The sequence below is a fragment of the Equus quagga genome, chromosome 11 (genome assembly GCF_021613505.1).
Source record: "Equus quagga isolate Etosha38 chromosome 11, UCLA_HA_Equagga_1.0, whole genome shotgun sequence".
NCBI classification, from domain to species: Eukaryota; Metazoa; Chordata; class Mammalia; order Perissodactyla; family Equidae; genus Equus; species Equus quagga.
This window is the reverse complement of record NC_060277.1, coordinates 1,810,202-1,836,280: the sequence shown is the minus strand read 5'-3', so window position 1 is coordinate 1,836,280 and position 26,079 is coordinate 1,810,202. Positions and strand designations below refer to the sequence as shown.

The window sequence follows — 26,079 nt, the reverse complement described above, 5'->3', positions numbered from 1 at the left end:
TATTGTTGAAAAGCTACAGGTATAGTGAGTTTCTGTAAATTACATTTCATATGCAAACTTCAAGGAGGTGTTCTAAAAGGACCCAAACAGCATGAGAGGCTGGAGCGCCACAAAATCCACTTCCGCGGGAGGAATCATTCATTCATAAGGAACAAAGGGACAGAATCTGGGCGGTCTTGCCCCGTTTGGGCGGGAGTCAGGAGGCCCTTGGGCTCACATCTTCCATGTGCAGAGGGATCCTCCTTGCCCTTTAAGGTGTCACCCTGGGGGGCCTGTGATGGAGCCACAGCAAACGAAGCCAACACCTGGTGCCAGCCCAGGGATGTGATGGCATCTTCCACCCACAGCACAGCACGGATTTCCTTCCCTTCAACAAAATGGCAATAAGACACTGGAAACGGCGGGTGGGGGCGGGGAGGGCACAGGTGGAATCAGGGAGCAGAGCGAGGGCACACTCCAACGGGGACATAGATAATTCCTTACAAGACGTAAGAGTGCTAACCGGCACCAAGAAAACTGGATTCTCCAGTCTCAAGCCCTCTCCCAAACCTCAGGGATGGCTCCTACAACCAGGAAATCAACTCCTCCAAATAAATCCTTCTTCTAGTTTGTCAGCTCAAGATGGGCAGGGAAAATCTTGATGAAGCAGAGCTCACTCGTATTATCTGCTCCTCCCCTAACTACCTCTGTCCTTCCCCAGTTTGACTTGGAACGATTACAGCTCAGATAAAAGGTGGATCATCTCTGAAATAAGTAAAAGAAGAAAACACGACAGTTTCTTCTCTCAACAGAAAGAAAAATCCTTCCATGAAAGAAGAAGTGTATGTGACAGCTTTGCTGAGCAGAGGGGAGCACAGAGCCCCTGACAGCAGCTCGGGTCATGGAAGGCAGACGAGGGCAGGAAAGTCCAGAGACAGCGCCACAAAGGGCAGGCCAGGCTTCTGGCTCACACCTGACATGCTTCATAGGATCGGGATTTCAGGTGACTTTTTCCCTACCCCGACTCTGCACTTTGTACCACTGACTGAGTCAGGTGTTACTTTAAAGTGCTGAGAAGAACATAGTAAAAATTAATTGTTACACTAAAAGAACCATAAACCTTGGGAAAAATAGAAATTTTTACTCCATATTCAATTCAATCTAAAACTAAATTCATCTTAGCCATTTACCTTGGTACGGGAGGTAAAATGAAGAAAAGGAAGGAGTGGTGTAAGAGCAAAAAACCGTAAAGTTTCGCTGGGTTTAAGAACACTCTGGAATCAAGAGATTCACCAAATATTTAAGTTTGAGGTATTTATAACAAAAATTACCTCGATGTCCTCACCAACTTACTAGAAACTGACACAATCATCAGAATTTACAATACGGACATCACTACTCTTTTCAAAACTATGACCATTTGCTTGAAGTTCATGAAGGACATGAACAAGTACCGGAAAACAGACCTGATGTCCAACGTCACACTCCTCAGCTCCCAAGGAGACGGGGTCCCTCTGCACCTGCAGACTGAAGGTCTCGGGTCTGTGCACTGTGGAACTGCCTGAATGGGCGACTACGCAGTTCTCAGGGCTCATCCATGTCGTAGCCTGTGCCAGAATTTCCTTCCTTTTTAAGGCTGAATAATATTCCACTATACGTACAGACCATATTTTGTTTCTCTATTCATCCACTGGTGGACACTTAGGTTGCTTCCACCTCTTGGCTATTGTGAACAATGCAGCCCTAAGCACGAAGTGTACACATAGCTCTTTGAGACTCTGCTTTCAATTCTTCTAGGTATATATACAGAAGTGGAATTGCTGGATCATGTGGTAAATCTATTTATTTATTTTTTGGTGAGGATGAGTGGTATAGGTCCGTGCCTGGGGTCTGAACCCGAGCTGCTGAAGCAGAGCGTGCCAGATTCAACCACTATGCCATGGGCTGGCTCCTATTTTTAAGTTTTTGAGGAACCACGATACTGCTAAAAATTGCTGGTTTTTTTAAAGGGCTAATTTAATAACGGTGTTACAAACTTTGATTTATGCACATAGGTTTTCATGCTAGTGGGATCCCGACCTAGAAGATACCAGAGGTGCTGAGGCAGAGTAAGTGTTTCAGCTCCCACATCCATCTGTACCATACTCAGTGGGACAGCGAAGAAGCAAGCATGCAAACAGGCCACTGAGGAGAATATCCACCAGGGAAAACCCCATCTGTTACTTTTCAAGCAATGGTTAAGGAGAAGAATACAGCTAAATTTCTCGAGCAAGGAATAATCTCACATAATCATTACGTTTCAATACAAGCTGTGTCACCACTGACTGACATGCAGCCTCTATAGAAACCTTTATTCTGTAAGGATAAAGTGGGAATAAAGCCAATCTTCGTGCAGAAAGAAAGACACAATGTATGTGAGGCTGTCCAACCACAGCTGGATCGTTAGGGAAAAGAAACTAACAAGTATTTTAGGACTCAAATGCCAAAAATATACATAAATTATTCTGATGGATACAGAAAATAACAGACAATAGCAACCTTTTTCATTTAAAAAAAGGTTAATTATGAAATACTTCAAGTAGATTAAAAGTATAAAAATTATCAGACGCCCATGCATATACCACCTAGACTTAGAAATATCATATTCCAGATTAGTTGAAGACTCTTGTTTTCCCTCCGCATTCTATTCTACTCCTATTCTGAATGTGTTGTTCACAATTCCTGTGCACACCTCCATCCTTCTACAGCACAGATGTGCACAAAAGCATCATCTTGCATGTGATTACATCGGGTACAGATGGTGTGTCACTGTACACATGCTCTGTAATTTGCTTTTCCCTCCACACTGCTTTTGAGATATAGTGATAGTGACACATAAAGCTCTTGTAAACTCACTTTAAGTCTCTATAATATTCCATTAAGTGACTATTCCAGAAGGTATGTATTCATTCTCCTCTTGATAGATATTTACCAGCTCCTGCGGGAGGGGTCATGACAAACAACGTTAACGTAAACATCTTGATTACTCCTCCTTATGCACGCCACAGACTTTTTGGCAGCACACTCCCAGAGCCAGAACTGTTAGTCTGGTGATATGCTCACAGCATATGATTAGATGTGGCCAAACTGCTCTTCAAAGGGAACGCCCGCGCTCCCCCAGGGCAACGCAGACGTTTCCTACTGGAATTACAGGGGCTTCGACCTGTGGGCTGTCTGGCGGCGTGCAGGGGTATTTCTTTGTTTCGTTTTGCTTTGTGTTCCTAAGAGGTATTGTTTAAAGTTAGTTGGGGGGTGGCCTAGAAGGAAGAGAGGGAGCAAAGGGAGAGGGAAGCCCCAGAACTAGAGCTGAGAGCTACTGCCATAAAGGGATTTCTGGAGACAGAAGAAATGGTTCATCGAAACAACCTCCTGACATTACACAACAGCCATTCATTTCTCCCAAACCCCATCTGACGGCAGACATATATCACGTATCTGACCCACAGCTCACAGGCCCGTGGTGTCCAGACTCACTCTCCCATTTACTGAGGGACTCCAGGGGGTCTGATGATTTCTACAATGCATGAAATAAATCAGAAAACAGCTGTTAGAGCAATTTCTTATTTCCAAGCAAATGTCAATCTTAGCAGAGTCCCATCAATAGGCACATAAGAAGTTCTCTTGATATTTATTTCAAGAAAATCGTGTTGACAAAATACTAAGGAAAATAAAAAGAGTGTCTATCAATCTCCCTTTCTCGAAATGCAATGATGATCTTTTATTGAAAAACAATCAAATATTTCATTCTTACTACAATTAAGATAGTACTTATGATTTAAAATGGATACAAATCTTTTTTCAAGCACATGATTTGAATATACTCCAAATACCTTTTCATATGAAAACTCGACCTGGGTTTTAGGTACTTTTATGGTTCCTATCAATTATTTTTCAGGAGCTTAAACTTCAAAAAATTTTTCCTGTGATTTCTTCCTGAGAACTTGCTGCCAAAGAGAAACTGCTCTCTTAACAAAGAGCAGCAGGTGAGAATAAAACATGTGCAGGTGTACTTCCTAAATGTCCAGAGGATCGACCGACGTGGAGCTGGCTATACGACAAGAAGGGCGTTCCCATCTGTCTCTGCCCTGTGAAAACAGGCACGCATTTCACTTTTATTTTATTTGGCTAATCCATACACAATATATTATTAATAAATATCTCTTATTCTGCCTTATTTCAGAGCAGTGCTCCTTTCTGTTGGTAGGTGGCAGGGATAACAGCTACATACATAACTACCTACAACAGAAATAAACGAAATTAAAAATATACACACACACACACACACACACACACACACACACAGACTTTCCTCAGTAGCAGAGGACCGGAGGAATTTCTAGGGCTCCGAGGAAACCTTTTCCATTTCAGAGACCTTTGTCCTCTGCAGCCAGACACATATGAGGGCTGGGAAAAAGCAAAATAAGAAAATGGCAAAAGCTGAAGTTAACGGAAGGAGGAAGAGAAAAGGATGGATGCTGCATGGAAGAACGCAGGAGACAGAGTTGATGGGTTTTCTAGATGAAGACACTTAGCAGGAATGTCCGATGCCCTCCCAACTAGAAGGAACTGGGATAGAGTCTAGTGGGGAAGGGGACGGGCTGTGGAGGCAGGCAGACCTGGTCCCACATTTTACCAGCTATACCACCCTGGGCAAACGACTGAAGGTGTTTGAGCCTCGGTTTGCAATTCTATAAAACGGTGATGGAATATATACCTCCCAGGGACGTTCTAGGAATTGAATGTGAAACTGTACGTAGGAGAGTACTCAGTACCCAGTACACAGTCAGTGCTCAGCGACAAGCTGCTATTATGCACAAGATAAATGAGTATATTTTAGATAGACTAGCTTTTTTAAAGAACTAGTTTATTCAAATACCAATAACACTTGCATACAAAGGCTGCCTGGAAGCAATTAAATAAGTCAGTTTATTTGTCCCATACAAATTTATGATAAGATTAGCTTTATCTGTTTCTCTCAAATGTAATTTTAATTCATTTTAAAAAAATTTCCCTAGGAAGGAATAGCCATAAAATTAAACTGCCAGATACCAGCAGGGAAAGAACAAAAGTAGTGTAGAGTGAAAAATGTCCAACACAACACTGCCTGCTTGAAATAAACTTAAGGCAAAGAAATAAAATCATAGAATCAAAAGAATAAATAAAATAATATCGCTCCTTCATCAACTGCTAATGTATGTTGTAAATAGTAGCAAATCAAAATGCTTAATTAAAACTATACCATCATGAGATCTTTATGATACAGTAATTAAAGGGGTAAATCTGGGGTAAAATTAAGCAGGGGTTTCTTCAAGAATTGCTCCAGGTAAAAAAGAGATTTGGGCAGAGTAGATGAAAATCTCTTAGGACTATATCAGAGTATTCTGGAAAGGGATAGTCAATCCAGGCCCAGCACAACGCCTGACATGCAGCAAATGTATTTACTAAATTAAACTGCAGCTGTTTCAGAGAAGGCCATACAAGCTTTAGATACTCAGATAAAAGCAAAATGCTACTACACTTTTTTTGCATGGATTTGGGGTTAGAGATCTTCACGTAACGATTATGAGGCCATCAGAAGTGCGGCTCTGGGTTTTAGGGCTTCAGCTTGCCAGGCTGGCTTTAATTTGAGACTGGCAGATACAGCTGAGAAAAGGCACACAGCCGCAGAGCGAGCTGGAAGTTTCACAAAGGAAACGGACAACACCAGGCCCAGCAAGAGCTTCACTGAACTGTTAGGCGCTGTCCACAGCATCCCACAGTGTAAATCACTCGGCCTTGCAGGGGCCTTTCAGGCAATCTTTTTGGATGGAAGACATACCCTCCTATCATTAGGTCCCCATAACGGAGAGAATGACAACGGACACTGAATTTTGTAGACAAATACGTAAGTTTTTATTCCCCCTTTCCGATCTTAATTGAAATCATATCCCAGTGAAAGAGGATGGCAATTTTCTGGTAACCCTCAGAGAATTTCTGCTCGTAGTACTTTCAGCAGAAGCACAGTACCAGTTGAGACAGGTGTGTCCTATGAAACCCCCGATGCTGACAGCACGAGGCCTGGCCGCCCCCCAGGCAATCTCCCCTCCTCCCCCCACCGTGTGCACCGACAACTTCCTATGCAGCCTCCTCAGCTGCAACTCTAAGTGCAGCTCAGAACTCAACTCATTTTTCTCCTACCTGTGTATCATCAGATTTCTTTCCTTTTTTTCCCTCAGGCCTTAGGAGAATCTCGAAATGGTCATGGGGTTCTGAGCTGTGGAAGTTCCAGCCGGCCCTGCAGCCAGGCGCAGTCCCCATTCAGCGGTCACTCACAGACCAGCCCCACTGCCAACCTGCGGGGCTGGCCACATCAGCTGGTCAAGTTTCCACACTGAATTCCAGAGAAACTTCAAAACTTGGCTACTAATTGTTGCATAATTAATTACCGCACTGACAAAAACATCCTTTCACCAACACAAGCTACTTAAATTGATTTGGATGACAGGGATGGCCCTCCAACTCGGGGGGCTCAAGAAGGTCTGGGTCAAGAAGTGCGGTACCTTGAGCGACTGCAGGGAGTCTGAGTTGGTGTCGCAGTAGAGGATGATGTTGCTGGCCATACTGCAGCTCTCCCTCACCCCGAGGTGGTAGAACAAGGACGGCTGCCGGAAGGCGTCGCTCATCTCCACCACGGCGACGTCTGCAGACACAAACAGAGCCCCCAAAGGGGACGCGAGTAATGCCCAGTAAGCACATTGTGTTCTCAACAGCTTAGCATGCAGAGAGGAAATGAGAGGGGTTTTCCCTCTCCAGTTACCACGGAATTTTAAATCCACAGCTCTACCCGGAAGTGGCTTTATAAAGGGCGGCAAACCTGCATTGCTCAAACGAGAAGATATATATATATATATATATATATATATATATATATATATAGTTACTGGAAACTAAGGAGAATCTGCTAGGGCTGGGGCTAATGCTCTCTGTTCCATTTCAACATTACAACAAGCTAAGTAAGGGTCCAGAAGCAGATCCATGGGAAACAGCAATAAGTAATAAATGGAAAATGAGATTTTAAAAAAGCAAATAGGTAAGATTATGAATTAATACAAAGCTGTATTTTATAATTAATTACTATCTAGCAAATACAATCTATAAAAAGAGAAAGCGAAGGTACAGAACATTATGACTAAGAAGGAGAATATAACCACAATACTAATTCTTCCAAAGCTCAGAGGTGACTAACACCAAGGGTGTAAAAACCCGACACCAAAATTTGAGAATAATGTCACAGAAATGAAATTCAGATTAGTCTCAAACTCATTTACATATATAGACAAAAATATGAAAGCGGGGCCGGCCCTGTGGCTGAGTGGTTAAGTTTGCGCGCTCCGCTTTAGCAGCTCAGGGTTTTGCTGGTTCAGATCCTGGGGGCGGACATGGCACAGCTCATCAAGCCATGCTGAGGCGGCGTCCCACATGCCACAACCAGAAGGACCTACAACTAGAATATGCAACTATGCACTGGGGGGATTTGGGGAGAAGAAGAGAAGAAGGAAAAAAAAAGATTGGCAACATGTTAGCTCAGGTGCCAATCTTTAAAAAAAAAAAAAAGAAAGAAAAATGAACAAAATGCACTAAGCATTACACTATGAGAACACTAGGTCACGGGTTTAAGATTTACTTTGGGAACACAAGAGTAGCTCAATGGAAAAAAGTCACCAGCATCTCCACTGATGCCCCAAATATTTTATCTCATTAAATATAAGTGCACTTTTTTACAGGAAGAACAATGTATATCTCATAACAGCTGCCAACTTTGTGCTTATAGATATTCCCATAAAAATCAGGAAAAAGACAGGGCTGTTAAGCACTCCCATGACTTGCTGGCTTTCTGAAAATCCGAGCTAATGCAATAAGATTTCAAAAGTAAGGAGGTGTAACTCTATAAAATAAAATACACAATTATCATTGCTTATAGATATTATGGTTGTCAACTAAAAAAACCCAGTACAATCAACTAAATAACTATTACTAGTAATAACGCAATTCAGAAAAGTGCCAAGATGCAAAACTACTGTGAAAACCAAGAGCTTCCTTTAGAACCATAATAAGCATTTGGAAATTATAACGGTGAAACAGATTCCACTCACAATCAAAGTGAAAGTGCTAACATACCTTACAATAAATTTAGCAGGTGATGCTAATGTGTTAAGAATATGTGCAATATGTGACAGATGAAAGGGTACTCTTTTGAAATCATTTCTTATTGGACAATTCAAAACAAACAAGCAACCCCAAAAACATGACAATACAAAATCAGGCTACGGACAGAGGCAGGCAAATTCACAAAAGTTTAACTAAAATGGTAAAAAGCATACGAAAAAATATTCTGTATCTCACTATTGATAAATGCATATTAAGTCAACCATAAAGTGTCAATTTTTTGCCTAACAAGTGGCCAAAGATATTTCAAAATGCCCAATGAAGATGCAGAAAAATGACTCTTTCGCACACCACGGGGAAGTGTACACTGGCTAGGAGACTTAAATCCTCAAAATTATGCACATTTTTAACCCAAACTCCACTCCTAAGAATTTACCCTGAGAAAAGTCCTACAAAGGCGGCAGATTTACTTGCATGTCAACCGAAATATATTTTTTACAATAAAAATGGAAAACATCTAAATATCCATCAATAGGAAAATGACTAGGTAGACAGATTAGAGATAGATGAATTCAAATAATGGCATGTTATTTAACCACTGAAAAATATATCATAGACTATTTAGCAATGGGGGTAAATTTAAGCTACCTTAAGTAAAAAATATTAAAATATAATATATACATGATAATGTATAGCATATACATTAAAATATATTATATATTAAATACATTACATATTAAATATAGTACATATTAAAATATATTATAACACACATATTTTATGTATATATATGTATGTGCATAATAAATGTCTGGGAAGTTGTATACCAAAATGTGAGCCACGATAATAGCTATGTAACAGTATTATGAATTAGTCTTATTCTTCATGCCTTCTATATTTTTTACAATTTGCTTTATGAACATTGACGTCTTCATAATTTAGGAATCCACCAAAATATAAAAAGAACAACACTAAGACTGTATGAGTGAGTGTAAAACTGAAGGGCTGCACATAAGAACAATGCAGCGTCTTGAGAAGCCGCCTGGTGCAGAGTCAGCCTCATCTGAAGAATGTGCAACCAGAATTCTCCTTCCGTGAGGGAGAAATAGATCAGACGAAATGTAGGCTAACAGCAGATTTAGGGAGACGATGCAAAGGGAAGACAGGTCAAAGGAGCTTCAAAATATTTTTTTCATGACTTAAGGGCTCTTATACAAACACAGTTTTCTTTTGGGGTCCTTCACATTTTTACATCAGAAATCAACACATGAGAAAACTGAGTCACCTCGTCCCACCCACGGGCCCCATCTGCCTCCTGCACCCACACTGTTTCCTCCTGCCACAGATGCCAGCCGCCTGCCACTCACACGGCTTTAAAATCAAGAGACAGCGAAAAACGGGTCTGCAAGAAACCAAATGAAACAGTCGCTGATGAAAAACAAGAGACATGCAAAGAAAAATACTAGCTAAGTTAAACTAGCGACAAGGGGGGCAAAACTGGTTATTTCCAGAGAATTGACTCGTGGAATTTGATGCAAAATATAATAGAAAGATTGCAGAAGGCTTTCAGAAAAGAGAGAAACTAGACATGTAAAATGAATGGGACACACAAACCAAATTATATTCGTTAGGTCTGAACATCTAAGCAGGAACAGACCCACTTGTTCTTGCATTCTGTATAGAACACTAAAAACGTTTATTTGCATCATTTTAAAATACCGTAATACACACTACCCTAACTCAGAACAAATGGACTTTTTCTACTTTGGATTCAGATGAGTGATCTGTTCTAATAGATTGTATTCTTTTCTAAATTTATCTTTTAATTTCCATAGAATAAAATTCACTCCTCCATCGTCTGGCAAAATGTTCAAAGCTTGTGCCCAATTGAATTTTTAATTATTAAGATTATTTTCTTAGTGTCGAGGTTTGCGTGTTCTTTATATTATCCGGATATTTTTTTCTTCCTCAGATACGTGACTTGCAAACACTTTCTCCCAGCTTGTGGCTTGTCTTTTTAGTTTGTTAACAGTGTCTTCAGATGAGCAGACGTCTCAGGGCCGGCCTGGTGGCCTAGTGGTTAAGTCCAGCACACTCCGCTTTGGCGGCCCAGGCTCCGTTCCCGGGCACGGACCTACACCAATCATTGGTGGCTGTGCTGTGGCGGCGACCCACATACAAAAAAGAGGAAGACTGGCCACAGATGTTAGCTCAGGGTGACTCTTCCTTAGCAGGGGGAAAAAAAAAAAAAGAAGAGCAGAAGTTTCTAACTTTTATTTATCAATTTTTCTCTTTTATGGATTGTGCTTTAGGTGTGGTATCTAAAAAATCTTTGCCTTACCCAAGGTCACAAAAGTTTTCTCCTGTGCTTTTTTCTAGAAGTCGTACAGCTTCACATTTTACACTTAGGTCTGTGACCCATTCTGAGTTAATTTTTGTAGATGGTGTGAGGTGTGGGTCAAGCATCGTATTTGTTGTAAAGATTCTCCTTTCTCTGTTGAACTCCCCCTGCTTCTTTGTCAAAAATTTAACTGGCTACATTTGTGTGGGTCTATTTTTGGATTTTCTATTCTGTTCCATTGATCTGTCCGTTTGCCTTTTGCCAAATCTACATTGTTTTGACTATTCTAGCTTCATGGTAGATGCTGAAATCAGGCAGTGTGGGTCCTCCAACTGTTTTTCTGTTTTCAAAATTGTCTTAGCTTTTTAAGTTGTTCTATTTGCTTCCCTGTGGAAATTTCAGAATCAACTGGTGGCTGAGAGCAGTCAGTCGATAGCTACAAAAAAAAAAAAAAAAATCCCCCTAGGATTTTGGCTGGGATTATGTTGCATCTACAGATCATTTTAGGGAGAACTGACATCTTAAACATCTCAACATTTTCAATTAATGAATATGGCATACATCTCCATGTATTTATGTTCTTTGGTTTCTTTCATCAGTATTTTGTAATTTTCAATATACAGTTCCTGCACATATTTTGTTGAAAGTATACCTAAATATTGCATTTTTTGGAGCTATCATAGATGTATTCTTTTTAAAATTTCAAATTCCAATTGTTCATCATGAGTATATAAAAGTACAGTTGATATCTGTATACCGACCTCATATCCTGAGACTTTACTAAACTCACTTATTATAGGAGCTTTTCTTTTCTTCATGCTTTGGGATTTTCTACACGAATAGTCAGGTAATCTGCAAGTAGAAATGGTTTCATTTCTTCCTTTCCAAACTATATGTCTTTTATGGTTTTTGTTTTGTTGTCATTGTGTTTGTTTTATTTTGCTGTGTTATAGTGGCTAGGACTTCCAGAAATACAGCATTCTTTAAACAGTAATATTTCATTATCATACTAAAGAAAATATTATCTTATAATGGCCACCTTCTGACTCAGACGGATATCTTCTCAAAAGAAATAAAATTAACATGTGAAAACCATCTTCCTTGTGAAATGATCCAAAGATATGCTGAAAATGCAAAAAAGGATATAATTATAATAAATTGAACAAACTGATACTCCACAAGCCTTGAAACCCATTTATATGAGGTACAGCTTATCCACTTTTTTCACAGACATGGACTCAGGAATGACCATGTGCCAGGCACTACGTGCTTTTCAAGTATTAACTCACTTAATCTTCATAACACCCCTTTGTGGTAGGTAATGTTATTGTTTCAGGACTCAGAGGCAGACAGCGCTTTCTTGCTGCCCAAAATCAGCTAGAAAGTGATGGGACCAGGGTTTGAACTCAGGCAGTCTGGCTGGAGAGTCCACGCTCCTAACTCTTAACTGAGCCACACCCCAGACTTTCAGGATATGGAGCTTCCAAAGATCAGAACTCAAGTGAGCTGCGAAAATAGGTTTGAGGACCAAAACATACACTCCTATAATGTATTTCATGAGTAAATGTACTTAATAACTGTCTCATGGGGCTTTTGTGGTAATATTGTGAGTAAAACTGCCACGTTAAAAAATTTAAGACTAAGTCAGTCACTGACAAGCACAAAGACGCAAAAATCTCTTATGTTTTTTCACTAAGGTGTAGTTTCTTTCCTTGTTCCAATTGAGTTAATGTTAAATGGAGCATAAAATTAGGTTTACCAGGGGTTTATTAAAGCATAATAAGTTTTTAGGTCAATAACGTAAAACTGTGGTACCTAACTGCATTTTGGGTTGTCACTGGCAGTGGTTCATGGTCTGTGTTTGTGTTTCTTTTTTAATTTAATTTTTCTTTCCTAATACCGTATCTGTTAACTATCTCCCGAGAGCTGCTGCTGCCTGTGAAAAGCAACTGAAGGAAGAAATTAATCTCTAGTTACGTTTTATTGATCCAATTGCTGTCCTCAGGCATCAGATCACTGATGACAAACGAGAACCCAGCAGTGATCTGGCTTGTACTGTGGCCTACAACGTCTCCACAATTCCAAATCAATGGACGTTTCCCAAGTTTTCACACAGAACACCCATCCAGTCTCGACAGATCAATCCTGAAGACGACCCATTCGTGCCAATTTAATTCCACAGACATCCTGAGTGCCTCTTATACAAAAAGTTCTCTGTTATCTGCTACTGTTAATGAAAGTTAAAAGAATTAATGAGAGATGATTTTTGCCTTCTCTTGGGGGACAGAAACACGCACTGACAGGCACCGACACAGGGCAGAGGGTGGACGGTGCCAGGGAGGCGCAAGAAGCGATGCTCAGAGGCCAAGGCCAGTGCTGGTGGGATGGATGGCGGAATCCTCCGAGGGTGAGGCAGCAAGGTGGCGGCAGATTTGGAAAGTGGAGCCCCTCAAAGAACAGACGAGAAACAGCAGTCTGGGGACATCCAAGGCGGTGGAGAAGCAGCCAGGGAGAGGACGGGGGCTGGGTCAGAGAAACGCAGACAAGCTCACTAGGAAACTAAGTCACTTCCCAATGGGATTCGCACTGGGTGAACCAGGAGAGATCCACCAAGAGCAGACACTAACCCCCAAATGCTCATCTCTCCTCTGATCCTTAAGGGAACTACAACCTGCATTCCACTGGTTTTTCTCTATTAGGAATTTACAACTCATCTACTACATGGAAATTACTAAAGTGTCACTCATCACCTAAGTCTCCCAAAGGCCCCAAGTCAGTCTCCTAACATCTGGCAGGCACACGACGTCGGGAAACTACAAAACTCCCGTGGTATAGATAGACCTGTCGAAACGTTCAGGAAGGACAGAAGAATCATCTACTATCGTTGTCTGGAACTGCTCGTGGTGTGGCCATTCCTGCTATAAACTGCTCCTCATTCGGCTTCACCGGTATCGCTGTGTTGTCTTGTACGTTATTCGGTTAACCCTACCACATGTAATGATACATATCTGTGTCAACAGTATATTCTGGCCCACAATTTCCTCATCGCTAAACTCCAATAAAGTATGCACGGTGACTCAAACGTGAGTCATTCTTATATTGCTAAAGCACAGGCATACACAACATCCCCAGCCCAGCCCTAATTTGCTTGTCTGATTATTACTGAGGTGTTTTCTGTCGTTGTTAATAATTTTATAAGTCATTACTGTGGGTACACTAGCATTTTGTTGTTGCTCTTGTTGTTTGTCTCCAAAAAGAGGTTATTTTGATTCATTTTTCCTTTTTAAAAAAATTTTGTTGAGGTCATCATAGTTTATAACATTGTGAAACTTCAGGTGTACACTGTTATTTGTCAGTCTCCATACAAACTTGCCCCTTTCCCCTTATGCCCACCCTCCAACCCCTTTCCCCTCTAGTAACCACTAAACTGTTCTCTTTGTCTGTGCTTATCTTCCACATATGAGTGAAATCATATGGTGTTTGGTTTTCTCTGTCTGGCTTATTTTGCTTAACATAATACCCTCAGGTCCATCCATGTTATTGAAAATGGGATGGTTTTGTCTTTTTTATGGCCATGTAGTATTCCGTTGTGTGTGTGTGTGTGTGTGTGTGTGTGTGTGTGTGTATATCTCACATCTTCTTTATCTGATCATCAGTCGATGGGCACTTGGATAGTTTCCATGTCTTGGCTGTTGTGAATAGTGCTGCAATGAACATAGGGGTGCATATGCTATTTTGGATTGCTGATTTCAAGTTGTTTGGGCAGATACCCAGTAGTGTGATAGCTGGGTCATATGGTATTTCTACTTTTAGTCTTTGGAGAAATCTCTGTACTGTTTTCCTCAGTGGCTGCACCAGTTTGCACTCCCACCAGCAATGTCTCAGGGTTCCCTTTTCTTCACATCCTCCCCAACATTCGCTGTTTTTTTGTCTTGGTGATTTTAGCCACTCTAACGGGTATGAGGCGATGTCTCATTGTAGTTTTGATTTGCATTTCCCTGATTAGTAGTGATGTTGAACATCTTTTCAAGTGTCTGTTGGCCATCTGTATATCTTCTTCGGAAAAATATCTGTTCATATCCTCTGCCCATTTTTTGATTGGGTTTTTGTTTGAGTTGTGTGAGCTCTTTATATACTTTGGAGATTAACCCCTTGTCAGATATATGATTTGCAGATATCTTCTCCCAGTTGGTGGGGTTTTTTTCATTTTGATCATGGCTTCCTTTGCCTTGCAGAAGCTCTTTAGTCTGATGAAGTTCCATTTGTTTATTTTTTCTTTTGCTTCTCTTGTCTGAGTAGACATGGTATTCAAAAAGATCATTCTAAGACCGATGTTAAACAGTGTACTGCCTATGTTTTCTTCTGGGAGTTTCCTGGTTTCACATATTACCTTCAAGTCTTTAATCCACTTTGAGTTAATTTTTGTGTGTGGTGTAAGATAATGGTCTACTTTCATTCTTTTGCATGTGTCTGTCCAGTTTCCCCAACACCATTTATTGAAGAGACTCTTCTTTCTCCATTGTATGTTCTTGGCTCCTCTGCCGAAGATTAGCTGTCCATAAATGTGTGGTTTTGTTTCTGGGCTCTCAGTTCTATTCCACTGGTCTGTGTGTCTGTTTTTGTACCAGTCTGAGGTGTTGTATTTTTAACTGAAAAGTGAGGCCTGGGAGGCAGGTGATCAGAGGGACATTTTTCACCTCCAGAAACTGGGCTTTAAAAAGGTGGAGCGCCACTGCACTTAGAAAAGGAGGGGCAGGTAGAAGAAAGGGGAGAAGCCTCGAAGGGGAAAAGGAGATAAGAGAGAGGGAGGAGAAGGAGGAGGAGAGAAACAGAGAGAGGAGGGAGCAGGACCAATCGAGGTGGATGTTATAAGAACCAACATCCCCTATCCAGGCTGTAACAGCCGCAAGAGCTCAGGCCATGAGGCTCCAGCGTCAGACAGGAGGGGAAGGGCACACCTACGGAGGAGGTGCCCATCTCACAAGGACCTAGAGCACAGCTCTGCCAGGAGGAGACGCAGCCTCAGAAAAGTACACCACCGAGCTGAAAAGCTGGAAGGAACCTCCCATCTCCAGTGGCCTTGAGAGGAGTGATGCACATGCAAACAGCAGGCAAACCGTTTCACGACCTCTGGTGTCTGACTCCTAATTAAGTTTCTGAATGGATGGCCTTGGACAATACCTTAAATTCTCTGAGCTCTGGTTTCCTCCACTGCAAACTGAGGATGATAACACAGGTATTTGCCGCACAAAGCTGTTGTAAGGATTATGCGTGCTCTCAATATGTGGTTCTTACACGGAGCGATTACAAGAAGTGGTCCTATGAAGCCCTTTGAGCCATTTATCACAAAAATGTTACTGAAGACAATGCTAATGTATCACAATACCATGTCTTGAAACCCCACAGGAATAATTACTCATAGAAATGATGCTGAAATCAAACTATGAAAGCACAGAAAGCCAACACTAAGAGTTCTGACTTGATTCTATAATCAATGGTGATTCGTCCATCTCCATGAGTTTTGAGAAGGGGTGTGGCAGGACCAAAGTTTTGGGAAGATATAGCTGGAATTTGTGGATAGATGATAGACAAAATAAACTGGAAGCTGGGAGAAAAGTCAGGAGTCATCCAAGAGAGAGTGTGCCCCCAAACTAACAGAGAGACAACCCGTGGGGAAATCTAGAGGATTTAAAGATTTGGTGGATGCAGGACAATCGGAGAAAGAATAAAACATGATTCTGCTTTGATCCTGAATGATTGAGCTGACAACATTCCACTGACACAGTAAGTGACACAAGAGGAGGAACTAGTTTTTGGTAGGAACTTGAGTTTGGATTAGGACACACTAAACTGTGTGTGCGTGTGTGTGTGTGTGTTTGTGTGTGTGTGTGTGTGTGTGTATCTAACTGACAGCTGTCATTTTGAATCTCAGTAGAGAGACTGAAGAGTGACAGTGATGGGTGGTAGTTGTAGCACCGGGTGTAGATGTGACTGTCAATTCAGAGAGCATAGAAAAGAATGAGAAAGCTCCCGTGACTTGGGAAATCCCTTCCTCATTATATACCTAACAGAAACACAGACACATGTTCACCAAAAGACACGTAATGAACGTTCACAACAGCACTAGTTGTAAACCATCAACAGTAGAAGAAATAAGGCGTGCTACATACAGACAATAGATGCTACACAGCAACGAGAAGACAAAAATCTACAAACACACGCAACCCGGATGAATTTCACAGATTGTTAAAAGAATGAACTCAGACACGAAAGAGTAGGTGCTTTGTGATTCTGTTAATATGTTTTTGAACCTGATATATAAAGTCAAAACAGTGGATACTTGGGTGGGGGCAATGGTGAAAGGGGACTCGAGGGGTCTTCTGGAGAGCTCGTAAGGCTCTACTTCTCCATCTCAGTGCTGGCGACTCAGGCATGTCACTCGGTGAAAACTCACTCATTTCTGGTTAATAATTTTGCTAAGCATGTTAAAAGAGAACTATATTTAGATTCCTGTGGCCATTATGATAAATTATCACAACCTTGATCCCTTAAAACACGAGACATTTATTCTTTCACAGCTCTGGAGGCTGGAAGTCTAAAATCAAGGCGTCAGCAGGGCCAGGGCCAAGCTAGCTCCAGAGGCTCCAGGGGAAATCGGTTCCCTGCCTCTTCCAGAGTCTGGCGGTTTGGGGTGTTCCTGGGCCCGTGGTGTGTGCACCTGTGGTGTCAAACTGCTTTCCACCTCTCTCTTATAGAGACACTTGTGATGGCATTTACCCATCCAGGTAATCCAGGATCATCTCATCTCAAGATCCTTAACTTAACCACACCTGCAAAGACTCTTTTACAAATAGGGAAGCATTCACAGGTTCCCAGGTTTTGACACAGATATGGGGCGTAGGGGCAAGGTCACTGTTCAGCCTACCACAGGATCAGAGAGAGCCCTGATGAGGGAGGTGAGTACAGCAGGACTAAAGATGGCGGAGGAGAGGTGAGGAAACGGAGGCAATAACACAGACGATTCTCCGGAAGACTGGAGGAAAAGGAAGACGACTGACATTTACTACGGTCCACAGCAGGAAGTTTTACATTCAATGAGGAAACCGAGGAATCAGACAACACTCGACTGGGACAGAATAGCCTAAAGGTTTGTAGTTTTAGGATGGTGCGCTTAAACATCAGTAGAAAGATTAAGATTTTAAAGGGGGGGTAATCAACAGAGATGATCTCCATATTCTTAGATGAGACATGGATGGGCTCCAACGTGAAGGAAAAGCCGACCTTGGAAGAACGGAGGGATAGTTTAAGGGCAAGAAGAAGGCAAGTGATAAAAGGGAAAGACCAAGAAATAATGAAGTGGCAGGAGGAACACTGAGGTCCTTCAGTTTAGGTGGTGACACTTGTCGGATAGAGCTGGGGTGCTGGTGGTCAACACAGAGGGCACCCCAGCCAGGGATGGCAGAGACAAGCCTGCATCCCGTAGACATCACTGGGAACATGCATGAAGGCAGGACTCCCCCTGCTCTCGGAAGCTGTGACCCCAGCACGCTCCCTTCTGAGAAGGAATTTATGTTAGTGGTCCTGTCACTTGTGATGGTCAGAATGTTAACGATCACAGCAACAGAAGACGTGAACCCAAGCCTGATAAGAACCAAAAACTTTATTTTTTTCCTTACTTCTGTCTGCCTACGATGAGGTTAAAGGAGCATATGATAAAAAGAGGGAAAAGAGAGAACAGATTTCTATTTTATTCGTCTTACTGACCACAGACAAAAGCCTTAACCAGACATTAAAATCTCAGTCTTACAAATGAATATTCTTGGTCACAGGAAGACTGGGCTCACAGAGTCCTTCCTCCTAGTAGAAGAAAAGAAGTTCAGGCTCACGGCATTTGGATGGTGGTTTCGTAAGAGTCATCAAGGGAGCCCCATAAACACCCTACCCAGATTCCGTCTTCCTGGAACCCCCATCTCAGTGTGCAAGGAAAGCACAGATGTCACATCCTGTATCTTTGCTGCAGGTAATTTACACAGTGAGTTCCCGGCCACAGACACGCGGGCCCTATGCAATTCTCCTTGTTAAAGAAATACAAAGACCCTGCAACAAGAAGTGCTATTGTCTCTCCAAGTTAAAATAGAGCCTCATCCATATCTTAAGAATTTGTTTTTTAATGTTGTGGCAATAACCGACAGACCTGGTCATGATCTGTAGAGTATGTAACATAAGAAAAGTCCATATGAACCCTGAGGTTTACAGGGTGACAGTCCCAGGCTGCACATTATGAGTAGAAATGGGACATGGGGCTGCTTGGATGGTAAAAATTTCTATATCACCATCAACAACTATTTTTCTCCTTGAAATTATTATATTTCCTGAAGGTATACTGGGTTTAAGAATCTATAATCATAAATCTAGATCTCTATAAGCCCATTTTATGTAATAAGTTTCGGTCCTCAAGTGATCACTCTATTTTCATTAAAGAGCTATTCATGAAAATTTCGAGCAGGCTTTTTGAGAGGTTACTACAGTTTTTACTGTGGCTACAGTGCATGCCATTCTCGTAGATCTGTCACAATTAATTTTAATTAAATCATCAAACCCGTCTGCGTGTATGCTTCAGTGGAGCTCCCAAGTACACAGCCTGGCCCTTTGTGACACAAGAGGCCTCCTGCCAGCCCGAACTGATAATCCACCTCATGTAACTGGCACCCGTGTAAGCTGTGTAAGGTTCCGAGAGTTGGTTTGTGACGATTTTTAAAGGAAATCTGATTGTTCCTGGTAGATATGCACCATAAGCTACGCACTCTTCTCTAATCGTTTTATACCTTTACAGCTTATTCACACAGAGGCAGCCAAGGTGCCCAGGGAACCCCTCGACATTATTTGATAGCAAAATTCCCCAGCAAAAACGGCTGTGGCAATTCTATTTGTGTTTGAGGTTGTTCTGATTTAAGAAGAGATTTTTCTCACTCTGTCTAGGCAAACAGCTGGAGTGGATGTGCGTTACGTCTACACAAACAATAAGGTACCAAAGCCGTGTGACACAGGGATACAACCAACAAAATTCAGACTACGGAAACTCCTACAGGAGAAATGACCAGGTTTCCTCAATAAAAATATTACAGAAGGTGGGGGAGAGAGAAGGAGGGAGGTAGTAGACATTAAAAGAGATTTAAGGGACATTATCAAATTGTAATGTATAGACCTCATTTGGATTGTGATTAAGAGAAACTTCAAAAAATCATGACATTGGGCCAGTCCCTGCAGACTAGTTGTTAAGTTTGGCGTACTCCGCTTCGGCAGCCTGGGGTTCGCTGGTTTGGATTCTGGGCGCAGACCTGCACACTGCTCGTCAAGCCATGCTGTGGTGGCGTCCTACACGGAAGAGCTAGAATGACCTACAACTAGAATACACAACTATGTACTGGGGTTTTGGGGAGAAAAAAAGAGGAAGATTGGCAACAGACATTAGCTCAAGGCCAATATTCCTCACCAAAAAAAGCAAAAAAAAAAAAAAAAGCAAGGTAAATTTAATCCTATATGAAAACAAGAAAAAAAGTGAATTGCTAGCGTATGGCACCAGACAATACATGTATTCTTTATCAAAGAGCGCCACTCCCCATGCAATAAGACATTTAATTGCAAGCCATAAACACCAGATCGTTTCTGCTGTAGAAAGGATACAGGTAGTAAAAAGAAAGAAATTCAGCTTACACACCACTTGCTCAGCAGAGACAGTTACTACCCCTGATGAGCAGGCCAGTTTGAAAGGTTTTTTCCTTCTTGCTTTTATGGTCATCAGCTCTGGTACTTACAAACCCAACTGGAGCTGAGAAGTGTGCGTGAGCGCTGGGAAGCTCCACCGGGCTCCAGGCTTCTTAAAGTGTTGACGAGTGGAAACCTCTCTGAGTCAGGACCATCGACATCTCTAAAAGATGCTTTTGCTTTCTTCATGCCCTGTCAAAGCCACTTTCAACACTAATAAATACGACATCTAGCCCAAATGTGCACTAGTTTTCTTCTAATTTACACATTTTCTTCTAAGAGTATGTGCAATTCTTCAACACAACAGATGTGTCAACGTGACTGTGCCAGCAATGATCCCACTCCACAGCTTACGTGTTGACATTCCATTTGCATGCAACAATTCATTTGTGGGGGTTTTAAAACTTCTTTCTTGAGGATGATCTCTTAGAGAGAATGAGTGGAATTAAAACCATTCAGTGTTACAGAATGCTTTTATTGCTGACGGACTTAGGCGGCTGAGCTTAACTGACTGCAATGAAATCGTCTGGGTCCTTTTCCTTCCAACTAAAATTAAATGTCAGTCTTAAGCAGTTCACTCACTGTCTCGGAAAGTGAAGGTTTGTTTTAACATGACAGATTAATGTGATGATAAAAAAAGTCACTTACAAAAGGAGCTTTCGGTACATCTAAAAAGCCAGCCACACAAGGATGAAGACAGGGAGGAAGAGACCCCCTCACCAGCCCCCCCTGGGAAAAACGGGAGAAGCCTGTCCCACAGACTCAGCAGTGCACCAGGGAGGAAAAGACACAGCAGCCCCCTTTGCAATACCCGTTGAGTCCTGCTCTCCTCGGAGCCAGCCCACAGCTTCGTATCGCACGACCCTGGAGGCTGCACTTTCAACCCGTCATCACAGCACCTGGGAACGCTCCCTTCACTCTGCCCTCAGTTTGCTTATTCTAATAAGCATTTATCGTCTACCCTGTGCAAGGTACTGGGGAGGGGTCAAAGAAATCAGCACCAGCCCTTCAACAAGTTTATAATCTTCAAGTGCACGAGCTGCGGAAGCCCAAGGTCAAAAGAAACACACGTGACTGTTCCATGAGCAGAGAACAAGGAGTGATCAATCCTGACGGGGTCTCCAGGAAGGCCTGCAGGGGCAACAGCTGGGGAGCCAGGCTTGTGCAGCGGCCGTGCCTCAGCGCCGAGGCTGGGAGGAAGGGCCTCTGGCTCCTCCGTGATGGCATTATAGAGCAGTCTCTCTCTGCCAGAAACACTGCTCCAGCACCTAGGAATGGCCACGGGCACCACCACCGACTCCCTGAGGAAGGCCTTCTCATTCTGTCCGTCTGGTCTTCCTGCACGAAGTTTACAGGAGTGAAAGAAATTGCACAATCATGTTTTTGGAATCCTTTTCAGTAAACACTTTTTACTTACTAGGAAGAGAAAGTTCATCTTGCCTGTGCCTTTACGCAGTCTGAGTTCCCTTAATAAACACACTCCTCGCCCACAGTGGCACTTGGATGCCGGTGTCATCTATCTTCCTGACTCTCCTGGCCCAGGGCGAGCTTCGGCCCCTTCCCATGTCACGGCTCCCTCCACTCGCAGTCCGGGGCCTGCCTGTGCACTAGAAGCCAGGAGGTGCCTAAACGTGGAACATGAACCCCGGAGAGGAGGCTTCTGATGGCACGGAGACCACGTTTCATTCATATCGCTGAAGCAGGAGAGACAAACGAATCACAGAGGGTCTCCTGGGCAGCACCCCGCCAAAATGGAAGCCCCCAGACCACTACCACAGCTACAGAGCATTCAGAGGAGCACAAAATGTGGATTCGCCAGAGGCACTAACCAAACTAATTCATTTCAAGGAGAGCTACACAGCTCCCGAATTCTCAGCTTTGGCTTCCATCTGTGTATGAACGATCAGGAAGAGAAAGAGCCAAAAGGCACGGCGACGGTGAGGTGAGTTCAGGCAGCCCGAACACCTGCACGCCGAGCAAGCTGCTTTAATCATGGTTTTCCTCTTTTGGCATCGACATCTTCCTCCGAGGGCCTGTCTTTGTCCTCATGTGCTTCTGCTGTTTACTCACCATTTCTCACTGAAAATATCCACGCGGGGTCAAGTTTCTCTTAGACATCAGCAAGCCAGAGCTGGTTTTAAAGCAGACCACGCGTCCCCTGAGGCTTGGACTGAAAGTTCCAAATGCTCTCTGGGGACTGGTTTAAACCAGGCAGCCAAATTGGAAAGACTGCACTCTCCCCGGTTATTTCTACTCCTGTGTGGTTTCCTCAAGAACAAAATCAAGACAATGAAAAGAGAAGAACAGAAAAACCACCTGAAATTCCACCATCCACAATCCCACCACTATTAACCCAGACGCTATTTTTACTGATTCCTGAATTTGTTTTTATGTTAGCTTGCTTTTAGAAAAAGTATCACACAGATTATTTTCTTAAGCTGCCAGATCTTCCTTCTGTGCCTATTGTCATAAACAGATCAGTGAAGAGGAGCCTGAGTGTTGAATAACAACGGAGCAATTTTCTGCCATTTATTTGGATCCCATCACTCTGAAGAGGAGCTACATGTTTTTACTTTTCTTAGAAACGAGAGTTAAATTAAAATGGTGAATGTTTTTCACTCCTGGAGCCACCATCTACTTCATGCTGAACGCCCCGTACCGCTTGTCGCATCCCGCTGTAATACACGCACTTGCTCTTCCATCAGGAGGGCTGACTCGCTTAAAGCTAAATGGACCATCAACACGACCCCAGCAAGGGGACCCTCCTCACCAAACCTATGAAATAATAAAACTATATCCAGGTAAGCGATAAAAATTTAAATGCTGCCAACTCTCAAAAATATAGTATATCTAGTCCTCAGTATCAAAGAGATAAACCATGATACGCATCTAAATGATCCACTGTTAAAGTTGATCACATGGAGATAAGAGCCTTTTTGTCTATTTCCTTCTGAGCTTTTCCCCACACAATTATCATATATACACACACACCCCACGTGGTACAGCTGCAAAACTGCAATTATTCAAAAATGATGTTCCAATCATAACCACTTCTAACTGCAAACTGTATCTGGGGAAGCCTGAATACAATGTTCATAATTTGCTGTTGAACCAAGAGACTAAAAGTCTCTGTTCAAACATCTACAAAAAACCTACAGCTAACATCATACCCAAAGGTGAAAAACTAGAAGCTTTTCCACTAAGATCTGGAATAGGGCAAGGATGTCCCCTCTCATCACATCTTTTCAACATCCTACCAGAAGTCCTAGTTAATGCAATTAGACAAGAAGAGGAAATAAAAGGTATACTGATTGGGAATGAAAAAATAAATCTTTGCAGATGACATGATTGTCTACATAGAAAATCTGAAAGAACTGACCCAAAACGCCTAGAACTTATATGTGATTATAGCATATAATTCATATAGCATATAATCCTGGCTGCAGGATTCAAGGTCAATAAACAAAAGTCAATCGCTTTCCTATGTGCCAGCAATGAACAAACAGAATTTGAAATTAAAAACACAATGCCATTTATGTTAGGACCCTCAAAAATGAACTATTTAGGTATAAATCTAACAAAATATGTACAATATCTATATGAGGAAAACTGTAAAACTCTGATGAAAAGAAAATTAGAACTAAATAAATAGAGAGATATTCCATGTTCATGGATGGAAGACTCAATATTGTCCAGATCTCAGTTCTTCCCAACTTGATCTATAGATTCAATACAATCCCAAACAAAATCCTGGCAGGTTACTTTGTGGATATTGACGGATTGATTCTAAAGTTTGTACAGAGAAGCAAAGGACCCAGGACAGCCAACACAATAGGGAAGAACAAAGCTGGAGGACGGACGCTATCCTACTTCAAGACTTAACTATGAAGCCACCGTAACCAGGACAGTGTGGCACTGGTGAAAGGACAGACAGACAGATCAATGGAATAGAACAGAAGCCCAAGACGGACCCACAAAAATACAGTCAACTGATCTCTGACAAAGCAGCAAAGGTAACACAATGGAGCCAAGATAGTCTTTTCAACAAATGGGGCTGGAACAACTGGACAGACACATGCACCAAAAAAAGAAAAAAAAAAAAAAGAATCTGGAAACAGACCTTAAACTCTTCACAAAAACTAACTCAAAATGGATTGCAGACCTAGACGTAAAAAAGCAAAACTATCAAAATCCTAGAAGATAACATAGGAGAAAATCTAGATGACCTTGGGTATGGCAATGACTCTTTAGAAATGACACCAAAGGCATGATCCATAAAAGAAATAATCAGTAGCCAGGACTTCACTAAAATTAAAAACTTCTGCTCTGCGAAAGATACTATTAAAAGAATGAGAAAACAAGGCATACACTGGGAGAAAATATTTGCAAAAGACACATCTGATAAAGGACTGCTATCCAAAATACACAAAGAACACTAAGAATCAAAAATAAGGTAACAGCCAGATTAAGAAATGGGCAAAAGATCTGAACAGATACCTCACCAAAGGAGATATGAAGACGGCAAGAAAGCATACGAAAAGATGCTCAACATCATATGTCACTAGGGAATTGCAAATTAAAACAATAATTAGGTACCACTATACACCCACTAGAATAGCTAAAATCCCAAACACTGACACCAAACGCTGATGAGGATGGAGAGCAACAGGAACTCTCATCCACTGGTGGTGGGAATGCAAACTGAAACAATCACTTCAGAAGTCTGGTAGTTTCATAGGAAACTAAACATACTCTTACCATTCGATCCGGCAACCACACCCCTTGCTATTTACCCAATGGAGTTGAAAACTTACATCCACACAAAAACCTGCAGACAGATGTCGAAAGCAGCTTTATTCATCGCCAAAACTTGGAAGCAACCAAATGCTCTTCAGTAGGTGAAAGGATAAATAAACTGTGGTCCATCCAGACAATGGAATATGATTCAGCACTAAAAAGAAATGAGCAATCGAGCCATGGAAAGACATGGAGGGGCCTTAAATGCATACTACTAAGTGAAAGAAGCCAATCCAGGGAGGCTCCACACTGTATGGTTCCAACTCTATGCCATTCTGGAAAAGGTAAACCTCTCAAGACAGGAAAAGGGTGAGCGGTCGTCATGGATTAGGGAGGAGGGCAGGATGAACAGGTGGAGCACAGAGGACTTTCAGAGCAGTGAAACTATTCTGTGTGATACTATAATGGTGGATACGTTCTCAAAACTCAGAACGTACAACACCAAGAATAAGCCCAGCGTAAACCGTGGACTTTGAGGGCTAATGATGCGTCAATATAGGTTCACGGATTGTAACAAAGGTACCACACTGGTCGGGGATTTTGATTGTGGGGGAGACTGTGCTGGTGTGGAGGCAGGGGGTATTTGGGAAATTTCTGTACTTCCTGCTCTATCTTGCTATGAACCTAAAACTGCTCTAAAAAAAAGTCTATTAAAAAAAAAAAAAATCCTGGATGCCCCTCCCAAAAAAGGCTGTGTCCATGCTGTCAGGGTTTATGAAGAGGGCTCCTCTGGCAGGAGCCACGGAGCTCCCACAGACATCCTAAGATCGTGCTGGAAGGAGGAGCTGGTCCACCAGCACACTGCAGAACCCAGCGGCTCCCGGCCGACAGCAGGCAGCAGGCACCTTCGGCCCACGGGCCCCAGTGTGCGCAGGCATCCACACGCACACAGCCCCCAGCCCCACGCTGCGGGTCCTCGTCAGAGGGAGAGCAGCTGCAAGGCCCAGTTACGAAAGGATGATTCACAGCCTTGGCTGCACGCTGCGATCACCTAGGAGCTTCGAACAACACTG

General features: G+C 42.3%; 1 protein-coding gene across 1 annotated transcript in view; it reads right to left on the bottom strand.

Annotated features, from left to right (window-relative positions):
* The window catches only part of MAP3K5 (mitogen-activated protein kinase kinase kinase 5), a 201,769-nt gene that overhangs the window by 115,673 nt on the left and 60,017 nt on the right, over positions 1-26,079 (bottom strand). Inside the window, exon 5 of the mRNA XM_046675036.1 lies at positions 6,558-6,697. Coding sequence (XP_046530992.1) covers positions 6,558-6,697 — 140 coding nt within the window. The remainder of the gene's footprint in view (positions 1-6,557; positions 6,698-26,079) is intronic.